The sequence below is a fragment of the Rutilus rutilus genome, assembly GCF_951802725.1.
Source record: "Rutilus rutilus genome assembly, chromosome: 9".
Lineage (NCBI taxonomy): Eukaryota > Metazoa > Chordata > Actinopteri > Cypriniformes > Leuciscidae > Rutilus > Rutilus rutilus.
The window spans coordinates 35,988,409-36,016,305 of NC_140223.1; the positions used below are offsets into that span (position 1 = coordinate 35,988,409).

At 40.0% G+C, this 27,897-nt stretch overlaps 1 protein-coding gene across 1 annotated transcript in view; it reads right to left on the bottom strand.

The window, feature by feature from the left end:
- Positions 1–167: 167 nt before the first annotated feature.
- Positions 168–27,897, bottom strand: part of brwd1 (bromodomain and WD repeat domain containing 1) — a 35,538-nt gene continuing 7,808 nt past the window's right edge. The window contains exons 13-42 of the mRNA XM_084418374.1: positions 25,872–25,973; positions 25,625–25,778; positions 25,382–25,516; positions 24,362–24,490; positions 24,004–24,229; positions 22,911–23,096; positions 22,605–22,788; positions 17,827–17,917; positions 17,594–17,734; positions 17,434–17,507; positions 16,680–16,902; positions 15,788–15,904; positions 15,600–15,707; positions 13,841–13,965; positions 13,425–13,507; positions 13,223–13,334; positions 13,075–13,136; positions 12,714–12,869; positions 11,256–11,376; positions 9,985–10,110; positions 9,834–9,903; positions 9,704–9,757; positions 9,064–9,189; positions 7,436–7,588; positions 7,183–7,352; positions 6,927–7,069; positions 4,626–4,763; positions 4,180–4,500; positions 3,947–4,078; positions 168–2,692 (exon numbers count right to left, since the gene is read on the bottom strand). Coding sequence (XP_084274500.1) covers positions 1,278–2,692; positions 3,947–4,078; positions 4,180–4,500; positions 4,626–4,763; positions 6,927–7,069; positions 7,183–7,352; positions 7,436–7,588; positions 9,064–9,189; positions 9,704–9,757; positions 9,834–9,903; positions 9,985–10,110; positions 11,256–11,376; positions 12,714–12,869; positions 13,075–13,136; positions 13,223–13,334; positions 13,425–13,507; positions 13,841–13,965; positions 15,600–15,707; positions 15,788–15,904; positions 16,680–16,902; positions 17,434–17,507; positions 17,594–17,734; positions 17,827–17,917; positions 22,605–22,788; positions 22,911–23,096; positions 24,004–24,229; positions 24,362–24,490; positions 25,382–25,516; positions 25,625–25,778; positions 25,872–25,973 — 5,377 coding nt within the window. The 3' untranslated portion in view covers positions 168–1,277. The remainder of the gene's footprint in view (positions 2,693–3,946; positions 4,079–4,179; positions 4,501–4,625; positions 4,764–6,926; positions 7,070–7,182; positions 7,353–7,435; positions 7,589–9,063; positions 9,190–9,703; positions 9,758–9,833; positions 9,904–9,984; positions 10,111–11,255; positions 11,377–12,713; positions 12,870–13,074; positions 13,137–13,222; positions 13,335–13,424; positions 13,508–13,840; positions 13,966–15,599; positions 15,708–15,787; positions 15,905–16,679; positions 16,903–17,433; positions 17,508–17,593; positions 17,735–17,826; positions 17,918–22,604; positions 22,789–22,910; positions 23,097–24,003; positions 24,230–24,361; positions 24,491–25,381; positions 25,517–25,624; positions 25,779–25,871; positions 25,974–27,897) is intronic.

A 27,897-nucleotide genomic window follows, 5' to 3' on the forward strand; every position in this document is an offset into this window, starting at 1 on the left:
TAAAGCACATTAAAAACACCACATAGACATATAAACAACACTAAAGGTTCATATTTGACCATTATGAAAAGAATTAAGATCGGCCTTTTATTTGTCCCGTATCAGCTCATTTAAATATTTCTCAAGCAAAACAGCTGAAAGACGAGTTAAAGAAACCAAACTCCAAATCCAACCTGAAACAGTACTTTATTCATAGGAGGTCATCCATCTCTCACTTCAGCGGCCAACAGACTTAACATCCTCGGTGTATTAAAGAAGCTCTTATGAAAAAGACATCAAGCAAATTGACAACTGCATTACATAAACTGCGATGCACAATTCAAAGACTGTGTACAAAAAGTTCATTGCTGTTCATAAGTTAAGTCAGAAAAGGAATTAATACTGAAAGTATGCAACACAGATCACTAAAACATCTTCCCAATATGAGAAATCACAGTACTTTGCTGGAAGTACTCATTTTTGATTTACTGTACTTAGCAAAATAGGTACCAATTCATATTTCATGGCATGTCAATTCATTTTAATTGAATACAAAAAAGAAAATTAATGCTTGACAGAGGAATTTAAATATACAATGCTTTGCTACAGGACTGATTCTCAGAAACCTGGAAATATGGTCAAAGAAATCCAAACAAACAAAGAGGAGCCACAAAAGGATGACAGAAAAAAAGAAAAATAAAGTTTGTACATTTTGGCTCAACGATCCCTTTAACAGTGATAATACAGAATTGTGTGTGTCCGAGTCGAAGACGACTTGTTAATTTTTCGTAAAGGGTGTTTGAACCTAAATGCTCATGTCGACAATACGACACTAGAATCCTAGAACTAAAAATAAACAAAAAAAACAAATGCAAGTCTGAGAATATGGTAAACGTAGTTGACCCCTGAGTTTCTAATGCAGACTTAGTGTATAAAATACCTCATTACAGTGTGCCTTTTAGTGCAAGCCAGCAAATATGCTCAATTAATCAGGAGGTATATTAAGATAGCACCCAAGCAAACAATGCTTCTCTACGCAAGTCTTTCCTGTTGGCCGAATCACAGAGTGGGGCTGGTTTGAACAGCCAAACCAGTAGATCAAATACATCTCATTTATAATTCATTAGTTTTTTTTGTTTCGTTTTTCATAGAAAATATAAATATCCCTGAATGGAACTGATTCACAGTATATTGAGGACTCCAGTGCTACTACCATTGTTTTTAATGTTGGGACAATCAAGTGTCTTCAAGGTCTCCAGTTAGTGTCTTTTTGCATGGCTCGACCCTCTCCAAGTCCTTCATTCGCTGTCTTGGTAATTCACAGTCCGCTTGCCTCGGTTTCTGGTCCGGATGCGCGTGGCCCGTCGAGGTTTCCCATACGACACGTCGCTATCCTCGGAGGCATCCCTCTGGCGTTTCCTCGCGGCTCCTCGGTCACGGTTTCTCAGTCTTCTCTTCGGACTGCTCCGGGAACCTGAGCTGGCGTCCGATTTGGACTCCCCGGACTCTTCGCTCTCGGAGTCGCTGGCATCCTCGTTGCTCCCGTTATCGCTTTCGCTCTGTTTCCGCCGCCGCCGGGTCGCTTTGGGATTCTTCTCCTGAGGCCTTAGTTCTCGACCGTTCTCCGATTTGCATCTAGTTTCCGAGTCGCTCTCAGAGTCTGAAGAGCCGCTCAAGCGCTTGAAGCGTTTCGCACTCTTTCGTTGAGGTTCCATGCACTCGTTCTCATCACTGGTCCTGCTACTCTTGTTGTCCGAGTCTTCAGACTCTGAGGAGCCGCTGCGTTTCCGTTTGGAGTCGCCGCCTGACGGTTTCCTCGCCCGGGAGTTGGTCTGCTCCTTGCTCTTTCCGTTCTTTGATTGCATCTCCATCTCAGGACTGAATTCTGCATCTGAGTCCTCCATAATGTAGTTCTTCTTGGGAAGATTTCGAAGTGATATTCCCTTGGATGAAACTGTAACGCAAGGCTTCCTCCTCGGATGAGTCTTCTTGTCTTCCTCTGATACGTCACTCTTTGGCCATTCGTCGGAGGAAGAGCCCACCTTTTTTCTCCTCCTTCGGTCTAACTTTCCTTCGCTACCCGAACTGGAGGCATCCGACCTTTCGTCAAGTTTCTTTCTGCGAGCGTTGGACGCCCGTTTTCTGTTTCTGGGGGACCTTTTTTCTTCAGCATCATCGCTTTGATTCTCATCGTCTTCTGATTTGATTCTCTTCCTGTGTGCGTCAGACTCTTCCGAAACATCACTGAGTTCCTCCGAGTCCTGGGTTGTTGACATAAATGCATCTGTGGCTAAGGATTTTTTGTGGGTAACTTGTTTTGCGGCAGAAGCTTGTTCTGAGCTTTCCGATGAGGCTTTACTTTTCTTCAGCTCTTTCGCATACACCTTTCTTCCGTTATGATGAGGGTGCTTTTGAGTTCTGGGAACCTCAACCTCTTCCTCAGAGCTCTTTTCAGAATCCTGCTTGCTTTGCCGATGTTTCTGACGTCGGTTTCTGGAGCAATTTTCCTCTTCTTCGGCATCGGTGTCATTCAGTTTCTTTATCTTACTGACAGCGGCTTTCGCGGTCTTCCTGGTGTATTTCCGCCTGACAACGAGGTCCTCGTCCGACTCCCCATTCACACTTTCATTCTGACTCCCCCCATCATTCGAGTTGTCCTCACTGTCCTCCCACTGTAGTTTGGTGCTGTGTCCATTGACGAAAGGAGACGTTTCTAAAAATGGAAAAATGGAAGAAAGTAGTCAACAACTTCCTCTCCACAATATATTGACCTTTCTTTATCTTTCTTTCTTTGTCAGTGTCCCATTAGCATTCAAGGGACACTTCCCATAAATCCTGATGTACTCGTTACATCATAAGAAGAATGGCGTCTACGCTAATATTAGTCTCTCTGTTTATCATGAGGTTTACCGCAGTCCACCGGATCCAGATCTGATGAAGGACCTGCGCCTGGACACGTCGACAACGCAGTCCTGAAGTGTCAACTAGTCTCTCCCCTGTGAAGGCCTCCCTCCCCTCCCTTTACCTCTCTACAGATAAAGCGTTGTCGGGATAATTCCGGTTCGCATGGCTACGCGGAAGCGATATAAATTCTGTATTATAAATTAAGGCCAGACAAGTAGTTTGTTGAGGGTTGGTTTGTAGGGAAGGACTACACGCCTGCGCACATATATATATATTCAAACGCGCATCCCTATAGACTGAACTCGTAATGTGCATGTGCACGCCATCAGCGGTCTCACAGGTTTGCGTTTTTAAAGTTTGTGCAGAAAGAAGTTTTCTGTTAAAACGGTGTCGTGTTTAATAACTAAGTTAATAACTAATGATCGTTGCGACGGAAGTGAATCAATACTTCCTAACTTTAGCTGGACAATAACTTTATTCTAGAGCTGCTGTAAAGCCAAAACAATCTCTGTTACTTTAATTTCCTATTATCACTGTAAAGCTGCTTTGGAACAATCTACATTGTTAAAAGCGCTATATAAATGAAGATATATTATCCATTACTCATTTCATCTATAAAACACAGATGAAGATTTTATTTTGTTAATTTTTTAATCTGAGAGATAAAACATTCACAAGCCATTTTTACCTTAATGTGACTTCTGAATGGAACAACATATGAGAAAAACTGCAGGATGGGACTTATGTCCATCAGGAATAGACTAGATTGTGAAAAGAAGGCCTCATTACCAGAATGGGGAGTTTGCAGCAAATTGTGGAAAAGGTTTGGTCCTAGTGATCAGGCTATACAAGCTGAACAAGTTATTATGACTCAAGTTATCATCATTAAGATGAACTCTTTTCTTCTGAACAAGTTATTATGACTCAAGTTATCATCATTAAGATAAACTCTTTTCTTCTTTGGTAAGTGAAAAACAGGGACGTGTTGATGGATAAACATTTTGATTTCATGCTGACTGTAGAGCTCAACGGTTCACCCATGAAGGCGATACTCCAAACATACCCTTTTTCTCTACCGCTGATCGCCTGCGCCCAGCAGATCTACTCTCCTCTTTGCTGTGAGAAGACGAGTCACTGTCCGCGCTGACGCCACTTTTCTCTTCTTCACTAGCTGAAGCGTCACTTTCATTTGACTCTATGAGAAGAACAACATTTAAAAGAGTTTAAGGTACATAAGATATTTGGACAGAAGTCATTTTTACAACATTTCAAGGTAAGCGATGCAGATGTTTCTACCCTGAGAAGCTTCCTCTTGGTCTGAATCAGAGCTGCTCTGAATGACAGCAGAGCGCTTGCTAGCACGAGTTGCGGGACGGCTGCTGCCTCCACGACCCTCCTCCTCCGAGCCGTCACCGTCTTCCAGGATATCCATGAGTTTCATCTTATTGACCGCTGCCATGGCGGTCTTGCGGGTCCTCGGCCGGCGACTGACAGAAGATGACGACTCGTTTTCTGAGGTGTCTGAACCTTGCGAAGGCTCTTGGTCAGAGTCGCTGCAGGGTCGTGGTCTCTGACGCTCATGTGACCTGCTGTGCCCATTCATCTTGGCATGGCTCTCTAGGATGCAGAAGACGTAAGATGTATAAAATTTGTATGTCCAGCCAGTCACATTTTTTCACTAGGTGGACAGTTGAATACGCTTAATTTCTCTGCACACGATGACACATATTGTGGGGTCTCACCATGTTTTCGTCTTGCTCCTTTTTTCTGTGCAGCTCTTCTCGTGGCTCTGGTCTCTCGTCTGAAGCCACGAGACGAAGATAAAGGTTCTTCATCCTCTTCCGACTGACTTGCTGATTGTTTGCTGTCATTATCAGACCCTAGAAATCAAAAGCACAAAATTGAGAAACTATGGAATGAACATCAGGTGCTAAAGGCCCCATGTAATAAAAGGAATAGTTCATCCTATAATCAGAGATTGGCCTATAATCCGTTTTACCAGTACTTTGACAAATATTTACCATTTTCAACTTAATCGATTGTCTATGTAATATCTGGTCAACTGATAAATGGCTCCACCTGGTGGGTCTCTAAATATATTGCCTGTCAAAGCACAGTGCATTCAACAGGAACAACGATTGTAGGGATACACCGATTATGAATATTTTGGCCGATTCTGATAACTCTTTATATTTGAAAGCCGATAACTGATATATTGGCCAATAAATCTAAATCCAAAATTGTATATAATATCTGAGAGCCTGGTTACAAAAACAAAAGTCTCACCATTAAAAGCCATGTCCCAAACACACAATTATAATATTCTCATTATAATTTTATGAAGACTATATGAGAGACTCTTTTTTGAAGTGATTCAAATCATATTTCAAGCAATTCAAAACTATCATGGCGAACAGTGCGCATCTGAAGTGTCTCAGCTGAAGGAAATAATCCATTATTTATTGGCTTTAATATATCAGCCACATTTTCTCATCTATAACATTAAAAAAGTAACATATATCGGCCGATACCGATATGGTGGCCGATATATTTTGCATCCCTAAACGATTGGTTGAAATTGTTGATCCAGTTCACAAAACCAGGCAGAATGTTTCATTCACAACATGACTGATCTGGTTTTTGAGTTCAACTGACTGACTCACTGATCTGGTCACAAAGTTTGCAGGTCACTGGAGGTGAAAACTGTCAGTGAATAATGTAAACTTCTCCTTTTATGTCCCACAGAAGAAAGAAGTTCAAACAGTTTCAGGACATCTTCACATGCATAAGCAGTTCACTAAGGTGGGGAGTCCATGAGCTTTTCATTTTGTGAACTGCTCTGCACACACGTGTTGTGAAGTACTATGTGCAGCAACCAGGGTTATTATAGTTTTGCATTTTTCATTAGTTTTTATTTTTATTTCGTTTTGACTTTTTGTTTTCAAATTCAGTTTAGTTTTAATTAGTTTTTAAAGTGGGTTGGCTTTATTTTTTTTAAATGCTTAGTTTTAGTTTAGTTTTTATTAGTTTTAGTGTTAGTCTTTTTTTGTAATTTGGGTTATTTGTCAGGGGCAAGATTCAAAAAGGTCAGAAAAAGTATTGTGTAATAATAACTCAACAAAAACATAGCCTACAATTTTAGAAAAAAAATTCACACCCCATTGAAATTCCTTTGCCTCTTACAAAATCCACACGCCGTACCAAAAATCTACACATCTTCTATACAGAATTCACACCCTATACAAATACCACCACAGCTGTACAATTTTCACACCCTATACTAAATTTACCCTATACAGTCAATAGCCTACTCATCTGGATTGAAGCAGCAAACATTCAGTGTAAAAGTAAAAAAAATGACATAACATTATTTAATATTTGAATCACAGCTTATATAGTGTTTTGACATCGACAACCACAACCAAAAAGTGCATTTTACCTCAAACTTGCGACTAGTTAACTTTCTAAAGAAGGCGCAATCGCTTCTCGGGTCGACATTAACACACTGACAAAATTATATTCAGAATTTAAAATATTTTTATACCACTTTTTAATGTGTGATTGTGTAAAGGTGTTCACGAGATAGAGATACCAACCTTTCGCGAACTTGCTTTCAAGGTCGATTGAGTTCTCATGGAGACGCGGTGTGCACGGAGGGGAGGGGCTGTGTGCGCGTGTGTGTGTGTGTGTGTAAGCACGCGCGCATGTGAGAGACGCATGAGTGACAGAGAGACGGAGGGAGAGGAAATGCAGCGTGTTTTAAATAGCGTTAAAAAATGAAAGACCTTGACAAAGACGAAAACTAAGGACATTTACTCTATAATTTTATTTTAGTTAGTTTTGTCAAACACACATTACAGTTTTAGTTATTGTTTTTTTGTAATACCTCGTTTTTATTTTTATTTCAGTTAACGACAATGTTTTTTCCCACCTAGTTTTCGTTTTTTCGTTCGTTTTCGTTAACGATTATAACCTTGGCAGCAACCGAGTGCCTTATATTGTAATATCGGAAACTAATCATTTTTGAGAACTGTCCGTCTCACCGGATGAAGATGAGCCGCTCCGTCTGAAGTTCTCCTTGGCTTCATTGACTCTGCGGCGCTCTGGTCCAGACACTTTGGCTGAGGTAGATTTGGCTGTAGACTGTTCTGTATTTTCCTGAGTCTTTATAGTAGCCCTCTTTTGACTGGGGCCAGGAGGAGAAATAAGGACAGGTTTATTGTCTTCTGCATCGCAAAACAAACAAAACAGAAAAATCGAGTGAGAGAAAACACGTGGAGGCAGGGAGATCAGGCCTACCGTGTGGATCCTTGGTGGGAAAGAGCCGAGTCCTGATGCTGCAACTTCTTCCTGAATCTCTGACTGCGGCGCAGCTTCAAGCTACTTTTCACGGCCGTCTTGTAGTCGGAAATGATTTTGCGTATACTCTCCTCGAAAAATGCCGACAGTCGCAAAGTCATGCTGTAAATCTGTAAAATAGCGCATGAGGATATCAACGAGTCTTTAAGAAGTACAAAGACTAGAGGAAAAAAGTTAGTCTAGACATCGTTACCTTTGACCGTTTGTTTGGCGTGTAGGCTTTAGCATTGGCGAAAATAAGCCTGGTGTCCTTGCAAAGGTCTATGGGATTTTCATAGCGCTCTTCTTCCAGAGACTGCCGCACACTTCCAAGGTCCATAGGCGTGTCGATGATATTACCGTAATCCTGGAGACACCGAGACACGGTATTATAAGACTAAACTATTACTATTAAAGGAGCTGCATGTAAGAAATGCATTTCAATTAATCATAAAATGGCCCTGATATGTCACTAGACATTAAGAAATCATGTTCATTTCAAAATACTTATATCACTGACAACAGTAGTCCGGCCAGGATATTGTCATTTAAAAAGTGATAGTTGCAGCCCTCAACTAATGTTGAGGTTGTCATCTTGTGTTTTGGCCTGAAGCTCCACCCTCCACCTATCTACCAATCACGAAGTCAGTAGTGTTTCGGCATCCGGGTTGCCAGCTCTGCTCTAGTTACCACAGCTGCAGCTACAAACGTTCATGCTGGATCCTGCAGCCTATCTGGCAACCTCGAGTCAGGGGGGAGGGGGAGGGGATACCAGGGGGGCAGGGTTTTCTATTATTTTGAAGGTACCCCCGGGCGCCGCCATTGGCTAGCGGACCCCCACCTGCTGTTAGCATCCCATTGACTCCCATTCATTTTGGCGTCACTTTGACAGCGAATAACTTTACATCTGAGGCGTTTAAAGACTCCATTTGTCCATTATTTATTTCTAAAGAAACACGAAAATGTATAAAATGCTCCATTACCATGTAGCTTCCGTTACGGCCCCGTAGAAGCAATTTTTGTAAAAATAGGCTAACGATTGCGTCATAACCACGCGACTCTCTGTCGCACAGTAGAGAATTACCGTATGGACAGGAGGAGAAGCTCGCGGGCAATCGGGGAGACGTGGAGGCAAAATGACAAAATAATCAGAATACATAGCAAACGTTTCTCCTGCTCCTAGCTCATGGACAGCTCCTACTCACACTCTCCGTCTCTGCAAGTTTTGGAAGGGAATGATTCAGATTTCTCTTTGCACAGCTACTAGAAGACAGACGGGTTGCTCACATCACATCTACGTCGTCAAGCTCAGTTTGAGTCTGCGCAGTACGCTCGACCCCCAGGAAGTAAGAGTTTCTAATTGACTTCACTTTGTCTCCGTTGAATCCAATCGCTGTGTCCATTTCTTTTACTGTCTATGGGGGATACACCGCTCTACAGTAATTTGAAAGTGATTGCAGTACCAGTTTTGGCCACAATCTTACATATGGCTCCTTTAACATCTTTGGACAAAGAGGTGGCACTTCCTAACACCATTAACACCGTTTTCATATATACATGACTTAAAACATAGATGCTGAATCCGAATCAGATGCAGTCTTTGACAAAAACGTGATTTTATTAGCTTTTTTAATTCTTTTTTTTTTTTTTTTTTATCCACATTCAAGTGTGGATAAAATTGCATATTCATACAAGAAATATTGTGGTGGCCATCAAAGATATGAAAAAAAAAAAAAAGAATAGCTGGCAACTTAAAAAACAACAACACTTTGGCAGGGAAAGAGATGAGAAAGATGACCACTTCCAGAACAATATTCCATTGATGGTGTTTTGGAGACTCACCGGATAATCTCCCTGATCTACAGGATCCCGGAAAGGCTCTGAATCCTCACACTCAAACATGTAGTTCAGTAAACGTTTGCAGGAATCCTTCCACGCGTCCCTGTCCAGGACGACCTCCACTGATGGCTAGCAAAAAAATCACAAAGAAAGCATCTTTAACGCATTTGGTTTTCCATCTAAACAAACTTCTCATTTACTGTTGTGTTACAATTTTTAATCATGGGGGATATATACTACGATGTTAAAGGGATAGCTCACCCAAAAATGAAAATTCTCTCATCATTTACTCACCCTCAAGTTGTTCCAAACCTGTATGAGTTTCTTTCTTCTGTTGGGGGAACCAAACAGTTGATGGACCCCATTGACTTGCATAATATTCGTTTTCCCCATACTATGGAAGTCAATGGGGTCCATCGACTGTTTGGTTCCCCATTTTCTTAAAAAATATCTTCAGCAGAAGAGATAAATTAATGCATGTTTGGAACAACTTGAGGGTGAGTAAATGACCATTTTCATTTTTGGGTGAACTATCCCTTTAACAATGTAATCGAATTTCTGTTAAACCATTTCTACCAATGTGGGGTACATGAGGTCACTATTAGTACTAGTACTATAATGCATAATATATATCTCACACTACCTGGCGAAGTCTTTGTCCAGCAGAGGGTCCAGGTGCATCAATGTCATCCATGTCCTGAAAGCCACGTGAATTAATCTCATGCTTTCCAGGAAAACGAAGAGAAAAATACAGGTTGAACAAACACACTCACCTCATCGTCAGAGTACTCCATGTTCTCAACGGCATTATAGATCTCCATAATATCTGTACAGTGAGGTTTACTGTGGCCAGAGAGGGGGGAAAAGTTACAAATCACAATATCACAAATAGATTTTTTTTTGCCACAAACGTCCAGGACAAACCTTATGAACTTCAGAAGAGCATTTGTTATGATTTTTGCAGACTGTGCAATCTTGCTGCGGGGCTCGTTGAAGGTCTTGGCATTTTGCTCAATGTGTTTAACATCCCAGATCAGTGCAGACAGCCTCCTAAAAAAAAAAAAAAAAAAAACAAGACATGTTAAAACAAACGAAAAGCAACACACAAATATGGGAAATTAGAAACGTCAAACTCTCATTTATTCAGCCATTTTTCAATTTCTTTCTGGATATTTTGAATAATGTGCACACTACTCTTTTCCACACAAATAAAAGGAGTCAGTGCAACAGAAGCGAACACATGCGTGCTTGATGTGTGAGAACCAATGAGGTTTGCTCTTGTGTTTCAGGCAAGTATGGTTGAGCTGCCACTGGCAAAATGTGACCCTGGATCACAAAACCAGTCCTAAGTCGCACGGGTATATTTGTGGCAATAGCCAACAATACATTGTATGGGTCAAAATTATTGATTTTTCTTTTATGCCAAGGATCATTAGGATATTAAGTAAAGATCATGTTCCATGAAGATATTTAGTAAATTTCCTACTGTAAATATATAAAACATGTATTTTTGTGAGTGAATCGCGAACATAAATGGACAATTTTAAAGGCAATTTTCTCAATGTTTCGATTTTTTTGTACCCTCAGATTCCAGATTTATCTCGGCTAAATATTGTCATATTCTAACAAACCACACATCAATTGAAAGCTTATTTATCCAGCTTTCATATGATGCATACATCTCAATTTCATAAAATGTACCCATGTGACTGGTTTTGTGGTCCAGGGTCACAAATTTGATGTGCTCCATATGCATGTGTATTGATCAATGTCCATATGTGAATAAAAGCCTAAATTAAATCTGTTTATCACAAACTGTCTCCACAATAGACTTTTATTAATCTGCTCGATTCATGTGGATTAATTTTGCGATCTCAATGAACTTTTTGAAGCGTCAAAGTCAAAGACTTGGGGACAGAAATCATGTTCTGACGATGAACGAAAGTCTTATGGGATTGGAACAACATGAGGGTGAGCAATTGATCATTGCATTTTTGGGTGAACTAACCCTATAAATATTGGTTGTTAAGACTACTTGGTATTTTTTGCATGGGGAAAAAAGGCAGAATGAACATTGATCAAAATGTCTACTTTTGTGCACCATGAAAAACTAACGTCACACAGGTTTAGAAAGTTGTCTGTATAATTTGATAAATTTGTATTTTTAGGTGGACAATACCCTTTAAGTTACAAACCTGTAGAACTTGTGCTTGAGCCGCAGTTTGATGGTGTTCAGGTCGGTGGGATATGCAATGACAGCACAATATGTAGGATACTGAGCAAGGTCGACCGGACCAGAGAAAGGAGCTGTGATGTCTGTTCAAAAGGACATAAATTGACATTGATAAGCCAAAGGGTAACATTTTAAAGGGTTAGTTCACGCAACAATGAAAATTCTGTCATCATTTACTCACCCTCATGTCGTTCCAAACCTATAAGACTTGACTCGTTCAACTTCGGAAAACAAATTGAGATATTTTTAAAATTCTCTCATCAACATTTTCAAGCTTTAAAATGTACATTAAAAAAAATCGAAAAAAGAAACCAAATGAATTAAGTGGTATAATCCAAGTGTTCAACAGATTTATTTAGGCTTTTATTCACCTTTAAACATTGATCAACGCACATTCACAGAGCACATCAAATACGGTAAGTGGAAGCTCAAAACACGAGTGAGAACCACTGAGGTCTCTTCAGACTTGGATTATATCGCTCTTTTCATATGGATTACTTTTATGATGTCTTTATGAACTTTTTGCAGCATTGAAAATGTTAACTTCATATACTTTCAATGGATGAAGAAAAATTATGAATAACAAATTGTCCAACAAAGTACTTGTGGGTTTGAAACGAAATGAGGGTGAGGTAAAAAATGACAATTTAAATTTTTGGGTGAACTAACCCTGTAAGTCCTTGTAGACCATCTAAATCTGATTTGCTTAAAGGTACACTTTGTAATTTATTTGTAAAAAAAAAAAATGAAAAAAATGAAACTACATCAGTCCTTCCAAAATACATTTGTCTTACCCTGATTCCCTATGGTAAGCAATTAAAAGCGTTTATATTTTAGATCTGACAGGATGGTTTTCACAGGAAACTGCGAACATGTCACTCGCCCCTGATTGTTTCGTCATATCCGTAAATAGAGAGAAGTTGCTACGGCTACTTTGACGTGTGTCTGGTGTGGGAGTGGCATAAGTTGTTTGTCACAACGAGTGAGAAAGCTTGACAATCACGCCGGGGAATCACGTGTTTTAACGCCAAACAGAGGAGAGTCTGCTGGTGAAAAGGGAACGCGACAGAGCTCGTAATAAAACAAGAACCAACATTGGATTGGCTTTTCAGAGATTGCGAGAACTGAGGGATTTGAAATGTTGTATAATCGACGTGATGGTGATTTCATTACTCAGCATGTGAGTAAGCTTTATAACTGAACAGATAAATTGCCATATGTAGTTCACTAACAGAGAGTCCGACAGTCACGCGGCGCCAAACCACAACCAAGACTTAAGTTCTTCCGCAAAATGCATGCAGTTTTTTTGTTTGTTTTTTACCACTAGCGGAACAAAAGTAACACAGTGTACCTTTAAAGAAATGGCCCAAAATTGATAAAGATAATGTAAAGAATAGGACAACTGCAAAATCAAACGCACCCACAGTCACAAGCTGTTCTATGCCTGCAATGATGCGTGCGCTCTCTTGGTCCCGACCCCTGTCCCCCCATTCACCCCCCTGAGGTTTATAGAGGATATCGATCATCTCCTCATCCGTCACTGGCACCCCCGCACCCTCCGACTCCGGCTGTTCAGCTGCAGCACGGAAACAATCAAGTTAATAAACAGACCTTTTGCTTTATTAAAACACAATAACCTTTCTGTTAGAAATACAGGAGTAAACAAACAAACCAAACAACCTGAATTTAGTGCAACGACAGCTGATTTGCAAATTTGATCTGATCTGCAAAAATCATACAGTGCATCTGATTTAAGCTAAAGCTCAAGTGGTCAGAAGTACCGTTTTCAGGAATAGCTTCCACATCCCATGGACTCAGCTTTTCTGTCTCGCCATTGTCCCATCTGCAAAATCAGAAAGTAAAAAATCACAGCCAATGCCTAAGATCAATGCAACAGCTCCCAATAATTCAAGCAAAGTTTGAGCTTACTTGACTTTGAAGCACTGAAAATGGCTGTCGGGATACTCGGACTGATATGGTTCCTGACAAACTATGGTCCCAAACCACCAGGCGTCATCGATCACGGAGCGAAACCGATCATCTACAGAAACAGAACAGACATGACTGAATTGATGCAGGGTACCAAAACGAACTCGCTCAACTCTATTCTCAGGTCATGCCTCATACTCACTTGATGCCCACACTCTGCTCCGCGCCTCGTCGTAGCTTTGACGCAGCACCAGAAAATCAATTACATCCGCCATATCATGATATCTGAGGAAAAACAGCACCAAAACAAACATTTTTGCTTAAAAAAATAAAAATAAAAAAAATCAACAAAAAATCTGAAAGATAACTTTAATTTTATATCAGATCTTGTCCACAATGCTGGGTAGAAACTGATTACATGTAATCTGGATTACGCAGTTCAGATTCAACATTTAATTTCTTCTTTTTCTTTCTATTTTTATATCAAAATGGTATTTATAAGGTATTATATTACCTAAAATGTGTAATGTTATAATTACGTCACTAACCACAATCTTCATCAGGTAATTTGTATTTAGTAATGGACTAAAATGTGCATGTAATCTACCCAGCACTTACTTTATGGAAAAGGTTCGGTCTGTTAATTTGCCTGTTCCAGGGTCAATCTGGGTCAGTTTCAGACAACACAGGGTTGGAGGGCAGACTTCATACTTGATCCCTGTTATTTTCACAAACTCTTGGTCCTGGTAAAAACATATGATTTATATTTTTCAATGTCAAACTTGCTGAAAACATTAAAGGTTAGCTGAGTTGCATGCATTTATTTTTTTTTATAAAGAAATGCTCATGGCTAAATACAAGGAAAGACAGCATCTGTAGCCTGTTGTCGGTCACTACAACAAATAAATGCAGACTAGTGCTGCACGATTAATCGTATCGCAATCGCGATGTCAAGCCTACGCGATTATATGACGCAAAATGCTGCGATTTTATATTAAATAAACAAATTAGCGCTGTTAACGCAATTAACACAGCATCACACACACACACACGACCCACAGATAGACACGCGGCAGTATCGTACAGACAGCGGGCCAGTATCAAGTTCTCTTTCGCGGTAGAACGAACAACACACACGTGCATGCCAAAATGAACACGCTGCCTGTAAATGTCCTGACTGTGACACACAGAAAGACTCGCGCTAATATCGGGCGTGCGCACAAAACAGCATGCCAGAACACAGTTCTCTTTCGAGCTTGAACGAACAATAACACACACAATTATGCCAAAATGTCTTTTTGTCGAGTATCTTCATAACATAAGAGTAGTCTTATGATGAACGTGAAGAGTTGTGACTCGTGAGAGAATGAGGCGCGTGTGAGATCCGCGTCTCTGTCAGCAGCGGCTGGTCTTAAAGGGACAGTACACAGTAGCCACTAATTATATCTGTCGCTAAAGTTAATCAAAGAACAAAGGGAACAGAGAAAAACACTCACTGCTCTTGACTAAAGAACTTTTTTCTTTAGGCAGATTATCACTAATCTGTGTGTGCATTTATTTTCCTTGAGAACCAAGCAAGTTGACTCATTAAACCATTTGTTTATTATATCGCAATCGCAATACTGACCTCTATTATCGCAATATGACATTTTCCCCAAATCGTGCAGCCCTAATGCAGACGAATAGCCTTGCCGCACTAACTATGTTGCGAATTAATCTTTGCATTTGCAGAAAACATTTGCGGATAAAGCATCGTTTCCATCCCATGTCCTCAAGGGAACAAAGCATTTACTTCATGGGAAACTGGCACAAAGTATCATTAATAGAATAATAAATTTGTTGGAACAGGTGAAGTCAGTGAGACTTTCTTATATAATAAATGACTTGAAACGCAATAACCGCCGTCATGTTATCTTGCGTTCGGATGCTGGTGTTTGGGAACGCAATCGTGCAAGACAGTTCTGGCTTGGTTATACCAAATCATTCTGAAGAAAGACTTTGGGTCAGGCATTTCAGCACGACTAAAACTGTATTTTAGATGGTGCGCGATGAGATTGGTTCACATTTTATGGGCATGTTTTCTTACCGAATTAAAAGTGATCCATCCTAATTGAGTGCATACATTTTTAACGCATTTTATGATTTTTTTAGAGCATTTTGGCATATCCATCCAGTATAATTTTAACGCGACATCCCAAAATTTGCATAAAAATGTGTGGATGGAAACATAGCTACTGACAAGTGATGCATGCATGTGCGCATACTGTTAAAATCAGATCAACGCAAAGTTTTACAAAGCACTTATGAATGCATCTAATAAGAACAGTTGTAAAACAGTAAAAGTGTCAGTAAAATCCCAGTATTGTTTTGATCGTACTCTTAACTCCATCTTCTTCCATGGCAGTCTGTCTAGGTTAATGTGGTACAGTTTTGTCCTACAGACTGTGTCCACATACGCCTCATGACCCTGACAAAAATAGATGACCTGTGAACAGAAAAAGAGACAGTGGATTTAGACATGGATCGGTTATACTTTAATACAGACGAGAGGAATGCATTCTGTACCTCGTCTCCCATTTGAGGGACGAAGGGGGACTTTCGGGGAATGACGTCAGTAATCCATGCTGGGGGACGGAACTCGTTTGAGATCTCTCTGTTAATGGGTGGCCTCGGTTTTGGTGGCTAAGGATAAAAAAATTAATTGCATTGAATTTAAAACACGTTTTTCAAACCATTCTTTCATGGAGCCAAAAATTAAGTGCGAGCAAGCAGTAAAAATGCCTCTCCAGAATTACAACTAAAGATTGGACTTCACAGTACCAAGTTGATATTTCATTTTAAAGGATAAAATAAGAGCTTGTAATCCTGACAGTAAAGGCCCCGATATACTTCAAGCTAAATCGAGCAACTAACTGGTGTGACGCCATTTTGAACAAAATCAGGACACAGCGAAGTTTGTTTTGAGTTTGAAAAAGTTTGCTCCGGCTGGTAACCACCTTCGCACTACCGTTGGTTCATGGTGAATACATAATAGGTATGTGGCTCTGAGGTTTCGCCTTCTTTACTTTAAAAACATTCAAAACACCCCGGAGAGCCGCTTCATAGTAGAAAATGTTTTATTTCATGTTTAATACTGTAAAGCTGTTTGATTTAAAGCAATCTATTGTATAAAGTGGTACATAAATGTGACATGACATGACTTGACTGGAGAGCAGAATCTGATGCTTTCTTAACTGCCGTTTTCTCATCGCTGTTCTTTCTGTTGTGTTTATTTTGTTACTGAGAGAGATAGCATTAATCTAAACACTGCTCTCAGCAGCATGGGCGACGGGATGTTCGCTAACAGGTCACAAATGTCCAACTTCTTTTAACCCCTGTGCAAAGAACGAAAAAGTACTTCGCCGTGAGTATATCAGGGCCTTACAGTAATGGATGTGCTGTATGGCCCTATTGACACCTTTGGCATTTTGCTTTTGGCCTTCTTGTGCTTTCGGGGTGAAGCCATCTGCTCCTCTTCATCTAGAGTCTGGTCCTCATCCGCTGCCTCTTCGTCCTCCTCCTCCTCTTCCTCAGAGCTGCTGATCCTGCGGCTTGTCCTCCGTCGGGAGGATGGAGACGCGGACCGTCGCAAAGTTATTCCTGCATCTGCCATCCAGTCGGAATAATCACTGGAGGAGCGGCTTCAGTTATGAACAGAGAACAACGTACATCTTACCCTCATGAATATGTTAGCGATGACAACATGAAATTAAATTACTATGTGGAAGACTTATCAGTTTAAGGGTGTAGCTTATTATTTTGTCACCAGCAGGACCAAACAGAATTCCAAAAATTATTTTGGCATTTCCATGTCAACCTTCTGACCTGGTTTTGCATTCACACTGTTCCTTTGAAAGTGGACTCAGATTAATTTAATCGAATTTCACAATATAACAAGTTACTTTTTGAAACAGTACATAAATGTATATGTAAGTGATAATCAACAGCTAGCTGTGCATTGATTTTTTTTAAAACACTTCAATTAGATGTCATAACAATCAATGTTTTTTTTGAGTATGAATAAAAATGGCCGTGACAGGCATTCAATCTTTAAGTGAACATTTTTATTTTTATTTTTATTGGATTAACTGAGGAATTATAGGAAGGAAATTTGATTGCAATTCTGCTTGGTGCCACTTGCAGATATTACACACTTTACGCAGCAAGAGTACCTTGAACTATCACTCCTCCATTCCTCTTCATCCTCATTGGACAAATGAACATCACTGCCCTCCATTTCACTGTCCTGCATCCAATAACACACAAACGCACATCATTACTGACATGTCTGATATGACAGAGTTTAAAAAAATAAATTAACAAACGCTCAACCTCAGAAGATGCTGTCTCCTCCCCTTCCTCACATGAGTACTCGATGTACTCTTCAGCCAGACTCTCTTTACGCTGCTGGTTTTTCTGCCGTTTGCGTGACTGCGCACGTTTGAGACATGGTCCTTCCTCATCAGAATCATCCTATGGGCAAAATCATCTCATCTTAATGACGTTCACTCAGTGTTGACATTAATAACCATAATGCAGATCGTAAGGAAGAAGAAGAACCCTACCCTGAAGCTGGCGTGGGTCACTCTTCTTTTCTTGATGTTGTAAAGGCTGACCTCCTCATCTCCCTTGGCTGTTCTGAACGACTCCTGCGCCCTAAAGGAAGAAGCCATTGCATTGTTAAACAGCCTGTCTGAATGCTCTAATAATCAGGCTTAACTTAACCACTGCCACCAAATCAACACCAATATCAGTTGTCTTATTGTCCGATAATCAACATGGAGTTGCTGCATCATGTTGTTGTTATGGGAATGCTTCCAGAGAGACCAGTGTCTAAAGCATGTGTGAAAACATGCCAATTCTATTGGCTGACAGAGGTCAGATGATTCAGCGTAGCGCATCAAGACCATAAAATGGCACCTACATGGATTACCATGTCTTCAGGAAGCTATTGTCTGATTTTTTATGTCTATTTTGTGTCATGTTAGAAATTGTGAAATTGTAACATGGCAAAAACACAGTTTAGGTTTAGGTTTTGGAGTTGTGTCCTCGTTTTTAAACCAGGGACGACACGCTTGAATTGTGTGTGATCTATTATTAGTAGCAGAGCACACTCTGTCAGCTCTTGAGGGATACGGCTGCCCTCATTGCGAGCGCTTCCCTTGAGAGATGGAGCCGGGCATCTCTCCGCGTGGCTCGGATTCTGCGTCTGCAGAGGCGGTGCAGAATCTTCAATCATGGGGATTGAATGTTGAGTTGGCAGAGGCGGAGTTTGAGACAGGTGCTCTCGCTCTGTCCCCAAAAGGTCACTGTTTTGAAACTGGAAGCTTGCTCAGTGATCTCTTCTGATCAAAACGAGGACCTATTATTAGCTGCATCAGTTAGACTTTATTTTAAGGTGACGTAGTTACACTGTATTAACTCAGATAAGTACAGAGTAAGCTTGCTGCAATAGTTACCAGTGTTCATCTGCAACACTGGTTACATCACTTGCCCACCGGCGAGAAGTTGAGCTTCCATAGGAATTAATTTAAAACGCACGCTCTGCGCCAGTGGACAAGCACCGGAAGCGATTTAAAAGAAAGAAGAGCTGCTTGAAGTTGTGACCCGTGCAGTGGCCAAGTTGAATCTAGACTGGCCAGAAGAGAGACGTGAAGTAGCTTGCAGTAATTTAGATGAGCGCTCCTTGTAGATATGAGTCTTTAACCCTACAATGTTGAATTACTAAACTGTCGTGGGTTCACAAAAGCACGGGCATGGGGTGATGCTGAAGGTGGAAAGACGCTTGCAATGGAGAGGTCCATCCTTGCCATCCAGACCATGTAGAGTAACATCAGGTCTGTTTGGCAAGGCTTAAGAGGCTGTGGGGGCAGGCGGGTCAGGAGGTCAAGGCGGCAACTCTCACTCATACGTTGCACACATTCTCAGCCATCCAGGGCTAAGACGGATCTTTGCCTCTCGGGTGGCTAAAAATCACATGTCCACTTTCCCCACCGAGGCCCACAGGAAACTTTGGTGCTACCCCGCTACTCATGGTGCTTCGAGGAGCAGCAGTCTCTGGTGGGGTTTATCTTAATCTCCGCTCAGAGATGCTGGCGAAGGGTGGCACCCAATCCCTCCTCAGAGGGTGTTGGGGCCTATAAGGTTGTTAGGGCAGTCAGCACTCAGAACAGGGTTGGGCATTACCCTCTCAACGAGTCCCCAGCTGATCTTATTCAGTCGTTTCCTGCGAACAAGCAGTTTCACGGCACAGAACAAACTGACCTACCCCCTCTTTCAGGTCGAAGCAGAAAAATGTATTCCACTTTCAGACTGTCTGCCGGCGAGCTGTTTCAGGGCCTTTTGACACTAGTAAGTGTCTCTTCTGAAAGAACAATGTTCTTACAAGATTATATTGCCAACCTCGCCACCTATGTTGTTTTGGGGGTCAAACGGTCTTTGTCGCACAATCTACGCTCAGCGATGCTGCCGGAGTGTCGCCAGCCCATCTAGCAGGTTCTTAGACGCGGGGTTGTCAGGGTAGTAGGCATCCCCTTTCAACAAGTACTCAAGTCGTTTTGTTCAGTTGTTCTCTGAAAACAAATCCTTTTAGAGCAGCGAACAGACTGTTCTCCCCTCAAAGATGTGAGGTTGATACCTCTGTTTGCACATGGCAAGATAAGGGTTTTACCTGGATCCAGCAGATCACAGAGACAGAGGTTTCAGGATCAATTCATTGCTCGTCCACCTCATCTAAAATTCCATGCTTAGTCATGATGTTAACCACAAGCTTAGATGCTTCTGGGTTAATAACTTCCAACAACCAACAATCTATGATTGCCTTTCACAGCTTGGTTGGGAAGGTATTTTAAGAGCTATAAACAATGCAAGAGGAGGGCCGAGGCTCTGCTTTAAGGCTCATGATGGTTTGCAACCTAAATATTTCACTGAGAAGATCTTTGTAGTGCGGGGTTTGGTTCTGCCACCCCCGGCCAACTATATGAATAACTTTTACTCACTAAGTCTGTGATTGCCTTTTACAACTTGGTAAGGCAGGCATATGAAGCAGAGGCCTATAGCCCCGCTTTCTTTGAGACCCACTGTGGTTTAGAAACTATTACCTCTCAATCTGGGAAGAGTTTCTTTGAAGTCCAGGGCTTGGTTCTGCCTCCCCCGGCCAAGTAAGTGAATGGTTTCTGCCTCGAGATCTTATAGGGTCTAATCATTTGACTAAGGTTATTAGACCAATCAGTTTGCTAAAGCTCAGTATACTGCTAACTCTCAATCTTTATCAGTGGATCCAGTGCTGTGGCGGGCTGGGCTTTCCTGCACACTTTTAAAACACATGGTATGGACATGGTTTTTAACACTCGGCTCAGGTTCCTTTAGCTTAATAGTTTTTGTTCACCAAGTCTGTGCTTGCCTTAATTCACAGCTTGGCTGGGCAGGCATTTAATCAGTATGGCGGCGTGGGTATTAAAGTTCCCCTAGTGTCAACACCATGACACAACACTGAAGTTCCCTTAAAAGGGAATGTCTCAGGTTATGAATGTAACCCGGTTCTCTGAGAAGGGAACGAAACATTTGTTACCGGAAAGGTTTTTAATTATTGCCCTAATGTGAAACATGTCAGGGACACAGTCAAAAGTGAAGGGACACAGTTGAAATTTAGTTTTTAAAGACTCTAAGGTTAATGTGTAAATACAACATACATATGTAAAAGAAGGCATTAAACCGCGAAAAAATATGAATTTGATACTTGACAAAGGATGTGCACATGACCTTTCCAATGTGATTACGTAATGCGTGAAGTCGTGGACACGCATCACAGGTAGTCCAAGACGAGCATTTGTGTTTAAAAAGTATATACATTTTTATGTTTTTTTAGAAACTGACTGATCGTTTCGCTAGATAATTCGTCAGCTGGGATCGTGTAGAGCCTTTGAAGCTGCACTGAAACTGCAATTTGGACCTTCAACCCGTTGGTCCCTATTAAAGTCCACTATATGGAGAAAAATCCTGGAATGTTTTCCTCAAAAACCTTAATTTCTTTTCGACTGAAGAAAGAAAGACATGAACATCTTGGATGACATGGTGGTGAGTAAATAATCAGGAAATTTTAATTCTGGAGTGAACTAATCCTTTAAAGGTCCCGTTCTATGTGATCCCATGTTTCAAACTTTAGTTAGTGTGTAATGTTGTTGTTAGAGTATAAATAATATCTGTAAAATTATAAAGCTCAAAGTTCAATGCCAAGCGAGATATTTTATTTAACAGAAGTTGACTACAAAAAACGGCTGGATTGGACTACACCCCTCTACATCCTGCTTTAATGATGTCACTAGAACCGTAACCTCCGCCCACAGGAACACAGGCGTATTGATGGCGAAATGTCAACAGACGTGGTTGATGTTTATCTATAATCGGATACCGCAAAAGTTGAATTCGAAGTTGTTAGTTTGCTCTGTCCATTTCACCACGGACTGTTTTTCTAACCTGGAATAATATCAAGCAGACTTCTCTCAGCGTTTCATACTGACGAAGGGGACTATTTCAACTATATTCCAGCAAGCGGTAAGTAGTGATTTAATATGGAAGTAGCGATCACTCTTCACATCGTTCGTTTCTCTTAGTAGGATGAAAATAATCTTACTTAAACTGTGATTAATATACAGAAAGTGATCAAAGAACAATCCCTTTCCAATCGCCCAAGCTATCAATCACACAGCGCGAGTTTATCTGGACACTTGCCAAAACTCGTTATGAAATCAATGACGCTGTTACACTGCACAACGAAGCTCTTACTGTATTTATATGCCTCATGTTTGCATTGGTGAAATCATTAGTGAGTGCAGAAACTGCGTTGCAATGATAAGATCTTTCACGCGATCAACAGACTGTCATCTGCTCAATGCTCATAACTGCAACCTTTTATGTGATTGAAATAGATCTAAATACTTAAAAAACTTCTCATGATTCGTTAATCCAGATAGCTGTAATAGTAAAAACGTATAATAGCTGTAATAGTAAAAGTTTTCCAGATTCAACATTTCAACATTTAATGCCAGATATTTCATATGCAAGCATGTCAGCCAATCACAGCAGAGGGCGTTTACACTGAAGTCTCACAGCAGACACGCCCCTTCAAACAGAGTGTTCAAACCAGGGAATGAAATCAGGCTAGGAAATATGCCTTTTATTTCTAAATTATAACAATTTTTGATCTAAAAAACATACTAACATTATAAGGGCACCCCTGGAAACATTATTAAATAATAAAAATAATCCATGGAATGGGACCTTTAATGTGTACACAGATAAAACAACTGAAGAAAATAAAATGTAATTAATAAATAAAACTCACCTGTAGCCACTTGTCGTGAGATCAGGTACCACCACCCTGCGTCTCCAGGCCTGAAGGTCCCTCTCTGTGGCCATCTGACTGCGTGGAGCATTCTGGTGCATCTGCCGAACTCCCTCTACCTGTCCGCTGCGCCGCAAACCCACGTTAGGTGGAGACTGCACCTCCATACGCTCGTTCACCGACACTGTGCAATCAAACAGCAATATTAGAGATGTAGTGGAGATTAAATTGCAAATCTACTTGACAGGTGTTGATCTAAGAGTACAATGCTGTGATTTAAATGGCAAGATTTCAACGTATGGGCACCTCTGCGGGGAGTTCCTGGGTCTGGCACACGGGCCGCAGCAGGAACGCCACCCTCTCCCTGAACTGAAACATGTCTGTCATGATGCAGCTGAAGCTGGCGGATGGCAAAATCCAGGGCGCTGGGACGAACATCCTCACTCTCCGCAGACTGTTGACTGATCACCTGCTCCACCACCTCACCATCACCTGAAACACGATGAAGCTCCATTTTCAAAGGTGCAAATCAGAAACGCTCAGCGAAAACATATAATAGCCAAAAAAGAATTTTCGGTAACACTTTATTTTAAGCTGACAGTTACATGTTGCAAATACTTACTATAGAAATGACAGTAAATTATGCATTGAGCAAATTACAACTATAAGTTACGATTATAAATTCTGCAAATTTCAATCATATAGTAAGTATATGTAGTTAATTAAAAATACTCAGTACTTAATTACACTGTAACATCACCTTAAAATAAAATGTAACTGAATTGTCGGGTTTGGTGAGAATCATTGATCTAATAAGCGCTTCTCTGATGGTGCGCAAGATAATAAACAGGTAAGATCAGAAAACGTTTCTTTTTTCTCAAATTAGTATTCCATGTCCCCGTCATCATTTATTTACGTGCTGAAAAGCAGTGTAATAAGTGATATTATCTTGCGGAAGTTTTGCGTTTAATGAGCTAATAAAATATTTCGACTCAAATCAATATTTTGTGTCTAATTATTATGCTTCGCATTGGGGGTCCTGATCACCAAGAGGGGGTTTATTCTGCGATAACTGGATGGATATACATAGTCATTAAAAGGCTAATATAAAGCATTAGTCTTATGTGCAATTTGAATTACTCAGTTTTTAATTATTGATTTTTAAACACATTTGATTAAAAACTCTCTTTGGTTTCAGTTTTCAACTAAAAGTTAAAACTTTAATTTCAGTTCGGTAAAATTTCATTTTGGTGCATCACAATTATTTCAATACAATAGAACCGGTTCTGAAACTGGTTTTACTATGAGCTGTTTACAGCGAACCCTGTGCATGCTAAAGCAGACAACAGTGAACTATGGATACATAACTACAATGTCATGGCAACAGTAGGGAACTTACTTGTGGCGACATAACCCAGTTGAGGAACTAGATGCTCATCTGCAATGTTTTCTCTTCCTGGGACCAGTCTCTGGAATCTGGGAGGGTGAGGGTTCCCATCCACGTCCACCAGGAATGGAGGAGGCATCAGGTGTGGGGCCTGCTGGGTCTGCTCATCCAGGACAAACCCATTTGAGTCCCGGATCAGTGGCCGATAGTCAGTGTGGAAAAACATCTGGTCTGGAAGCTACGGATCATTTTGGAGACATAAATGAAAAGATGGAGAAGTTATATTTAGGAACTTCAATTGTTTTTTACTAGCCATGCAATAGATGTCATCTGATCAGCTTCAGATTTCTCAACTAGAAATCATACAAACCTTTTCATAAGGCTTCGAGGTCCCAAAGCCAAAAATAACCAGATGTCCATGAGAGTCTGTCATTGCAAAGCGATGTCCATCAGGGGTGAACTTACAGTCAAACACAGCACCATGTCCTTGACCTTCAATCTACAACACAGAAAACACACAAAAAAATGTGAAAGTCTAATAAATTAACGATAGGACCTACAGGAATATTCTGCTAAATAAATTGCCAGTTGCAATTGTGATATTATATAAATATAATTTTTTACTTTTATTCAGCATAGATCCAACAAATTGATCAAAATTGACAGTAAAGATAGCCAAGATTTATAAGTTACAAAATGCTGTTCTTCTAAACGTTTAACTCTCCAAAGAGTCCGGAAAAAAAATTCTCACGTTTTCCACATAAATATTAAGCAACACAACCGTTTGCAAAATGTATAACAATCAGAAATGTTTCTTAAGCAGCAAATCATCATATCAGAATGATTTCTGAGGGATCACATGACACTGAAGACTGGAGTAATGATGCTGAAAACAGCTTTACATCACAGGAATAGATTACACTTTACAATATATCCAAATGGAAAACAGTTCTTTTAAATTATAATATTATTTCACAATATTGGCGTTTTTACTGTACTTTGATCAACTAAATGCAGACGTGGTGAGCAGAAGAAACTTTTCCGACCCCAAATTTTTGAGTGGTAGTTTAAATAAAAAAAATTGCATATAGTATCAATTTAATTAATGTTTGAAGCTTGTTATTCTACTCTGTTTGCCGTAATGGCTATTCAACAGGATAACCATAAATACTCATATAAATGGACAATACAAGTTAACTATAAATGTGTTTCTCACTAAACCAGCATGACACTGGTAATACACTAATTCAAATGAGTAGTTTTTAAATGTATTAGATAGAAGCTGAGTGGTTATTGACTATTAGGGGGCAGCCCTAGCCCTAGTGCACACTTGCTGTTGTGGCTGTACAAGTTCTGGAAATAATACTAAAAGATCATTGGTATACTCTACCATATTAAAGTAATGCATGGTTTTAATGCCTCTGATGAGGTCCCATATGAAGACATTCCCATCATGGCCCGCAGACAGCATGATGCGAGGGTCATAGGGATGTGGCTCCAAAACATACACCTCGGCCTCGTGACCCTGTGAGAAGGGGAAGAGAGATTCATTCAGCTCTATATATAGAAAAAACTAAATCACATCCGCTTCACCTTTAAATCTCAGGATCTGTGCGGCAGAAACTGGTCTTACTTTAAGAATATGTAGCAACTGTCCGGTGTAGGAATTCCACACTTTGAGAAGATAATTGTTGACGGCAGTAATGACTGTGTTGTCATGGCGGTCCCAGGACACCATGGTGACTTTGGGTTTGAAGAAATTCTCATCCTCTGTTAAAGGTGCAGACCTTCAGGAAACAAGGAAGAAGAAACTTCATTATCAGATCGAGTCAACGGAAACAAGGAAACACTTGTTTGAGTTTTCCAGAGGTTTTCCATACCCTGGAAGAGTGGCAGACATGTTCAATAAAATGCTCTTCCATTGGTGTCTCTGATGCAGTCGCCATATACGAGCGGTGCCGTCTCGACTGCCACTCACAAACCTAAAAGAGATATTACAGAATGATAAAAATATAATAAAACTGAGGTAAAATGACAGTAATGCACCAAAATTAATGTACAGAAACAGAAATACAGGTTATATTTAACAAAAAGAAAAATGTAATAAACAATAAGATTAATTACATTTATTTCATAAAAAACATTCAAATAAAAAACGAGCTGCATTTAAACCACATAAATTGCGGCCTGAAGCCCTGTAATATGCAATATAGTGCATATATTTAGCAAAAAGCTCATTTCTAGAATTATTTTTTCCAGCTAACTATCAAGCTAAGGACACTGGATGGCTTTCCTAAAGCAAATGTAACGGCACATGACTGTTTACAAGCTGTTTTATCGACGCCTTTCCGCGGCTGAAACACTGACGAACTGTGTGTGCACAGATCATAAAAAAGCCCCAAACCCCAATCTTGATTAAATTAGTTTATTGTTGTTATTATTTATGGATTTTTCTATTGTTATATCTGTTACTTTTCCAGTGATATCTTTATTATCATTATTTATTGCATTTACAATTAGTATATCTGTTATACTTTACAACTACTCTGGTTTATATGCTTCCATTCCCACACTTATTACACTTACCTTTACACACACACACACACACAGGTTTATCAGAATTTACTTATGTTGGATGTTAGCATGTTTGTCCTGTTTATTTTGTATTTAGCACATATATATAGTATATATATATATATATGTGCTAAATACAAAATAAACAGGACAAACATGCTAACATCTAACAGGTGTCACAATTTGTGTTTGCATAATTATATATAAAAATAAGATAAAAAAGACTGCATAAAACAGCACAAAAAAATCTTAATTCATAAAAATGTTTTAATTAAAAATCTTTAGTCAACCCAGCCCTAACGTCCACACAGATCACGCTTAATTGTCCATACCATCTCATTAATACCATCTCAATTTTGCATGTATCTTTGCTTGTATGTAGATCAGTGGCGATTTCTTTAAGACTGCAAGGGAAGCTCGGCTTCCCCTATAATGTCAAAAAATGAATGGTCAAATATGTACTATTGTATTAACATTTTATTGACTAAAAATGCGTTAGAAAACGTTCATCTCAAAGACGAGTTCGTTCAGAATCAGTTACATACAGCAAGTCGGCTGACTCGATTTCCTCCTTCTCATTCCCGTAGCGTCACAGTGCATTTCCCTGTTGAAGCCCAGCTTCCATTGACTTCAATGGGGCTGCTTCGAACAGTTTTTTTCAGTGCTTCGAAACTAGACGGTCATTGGATAAATGCTGCGATTATGTCCCGCCCATGGAAGCTCAGCTTCTCTGGGGGTGAACGGGGAGTGGGCTGGCCTGGACTCCGGGCTTCCGCGTGATGATTGGAGGGTCTGTCGAAAGGCTGCGTCTCCTTTTGATTGACAGCGATTTCATACAATAAAAAGTCGCTGATGTTGAAGCTGTTCGAGCTCAGTCCCATCGCGGATTTTTCAAAGACAAACTGCTGCAACCTATTTCTTGGTATTTGCTTGTCGAAATTGCTAGCCAATTTTTATAATACATTTCACACAATTATACATTTATACCTTTATTATATTATTACTTATTATATTTTTTTATATTAATATTATTAGTAGTAATTTAAAAAAAATCGTATTATTAGTAGCATTATTATTATACGTTATTATATTATTATTTATACCTTTATTATATTATTACATTCATTTTTCACAGAGTATTTTCTTGAAAAGGAACGTAGAATTTACGTATAAATAAATGAATAATTTTTATGATGTAGGCCGAAAATGAGCTTCCCCTCTTGGAAAGACCAGCAGCCGCCACTGATGTAGATATAAATTAATAAATGCACAAATGTAAAATTTCTTTCTTTTTTTTTTTTGATCTTCAGATGTCCTGTTTATCAGATTGGA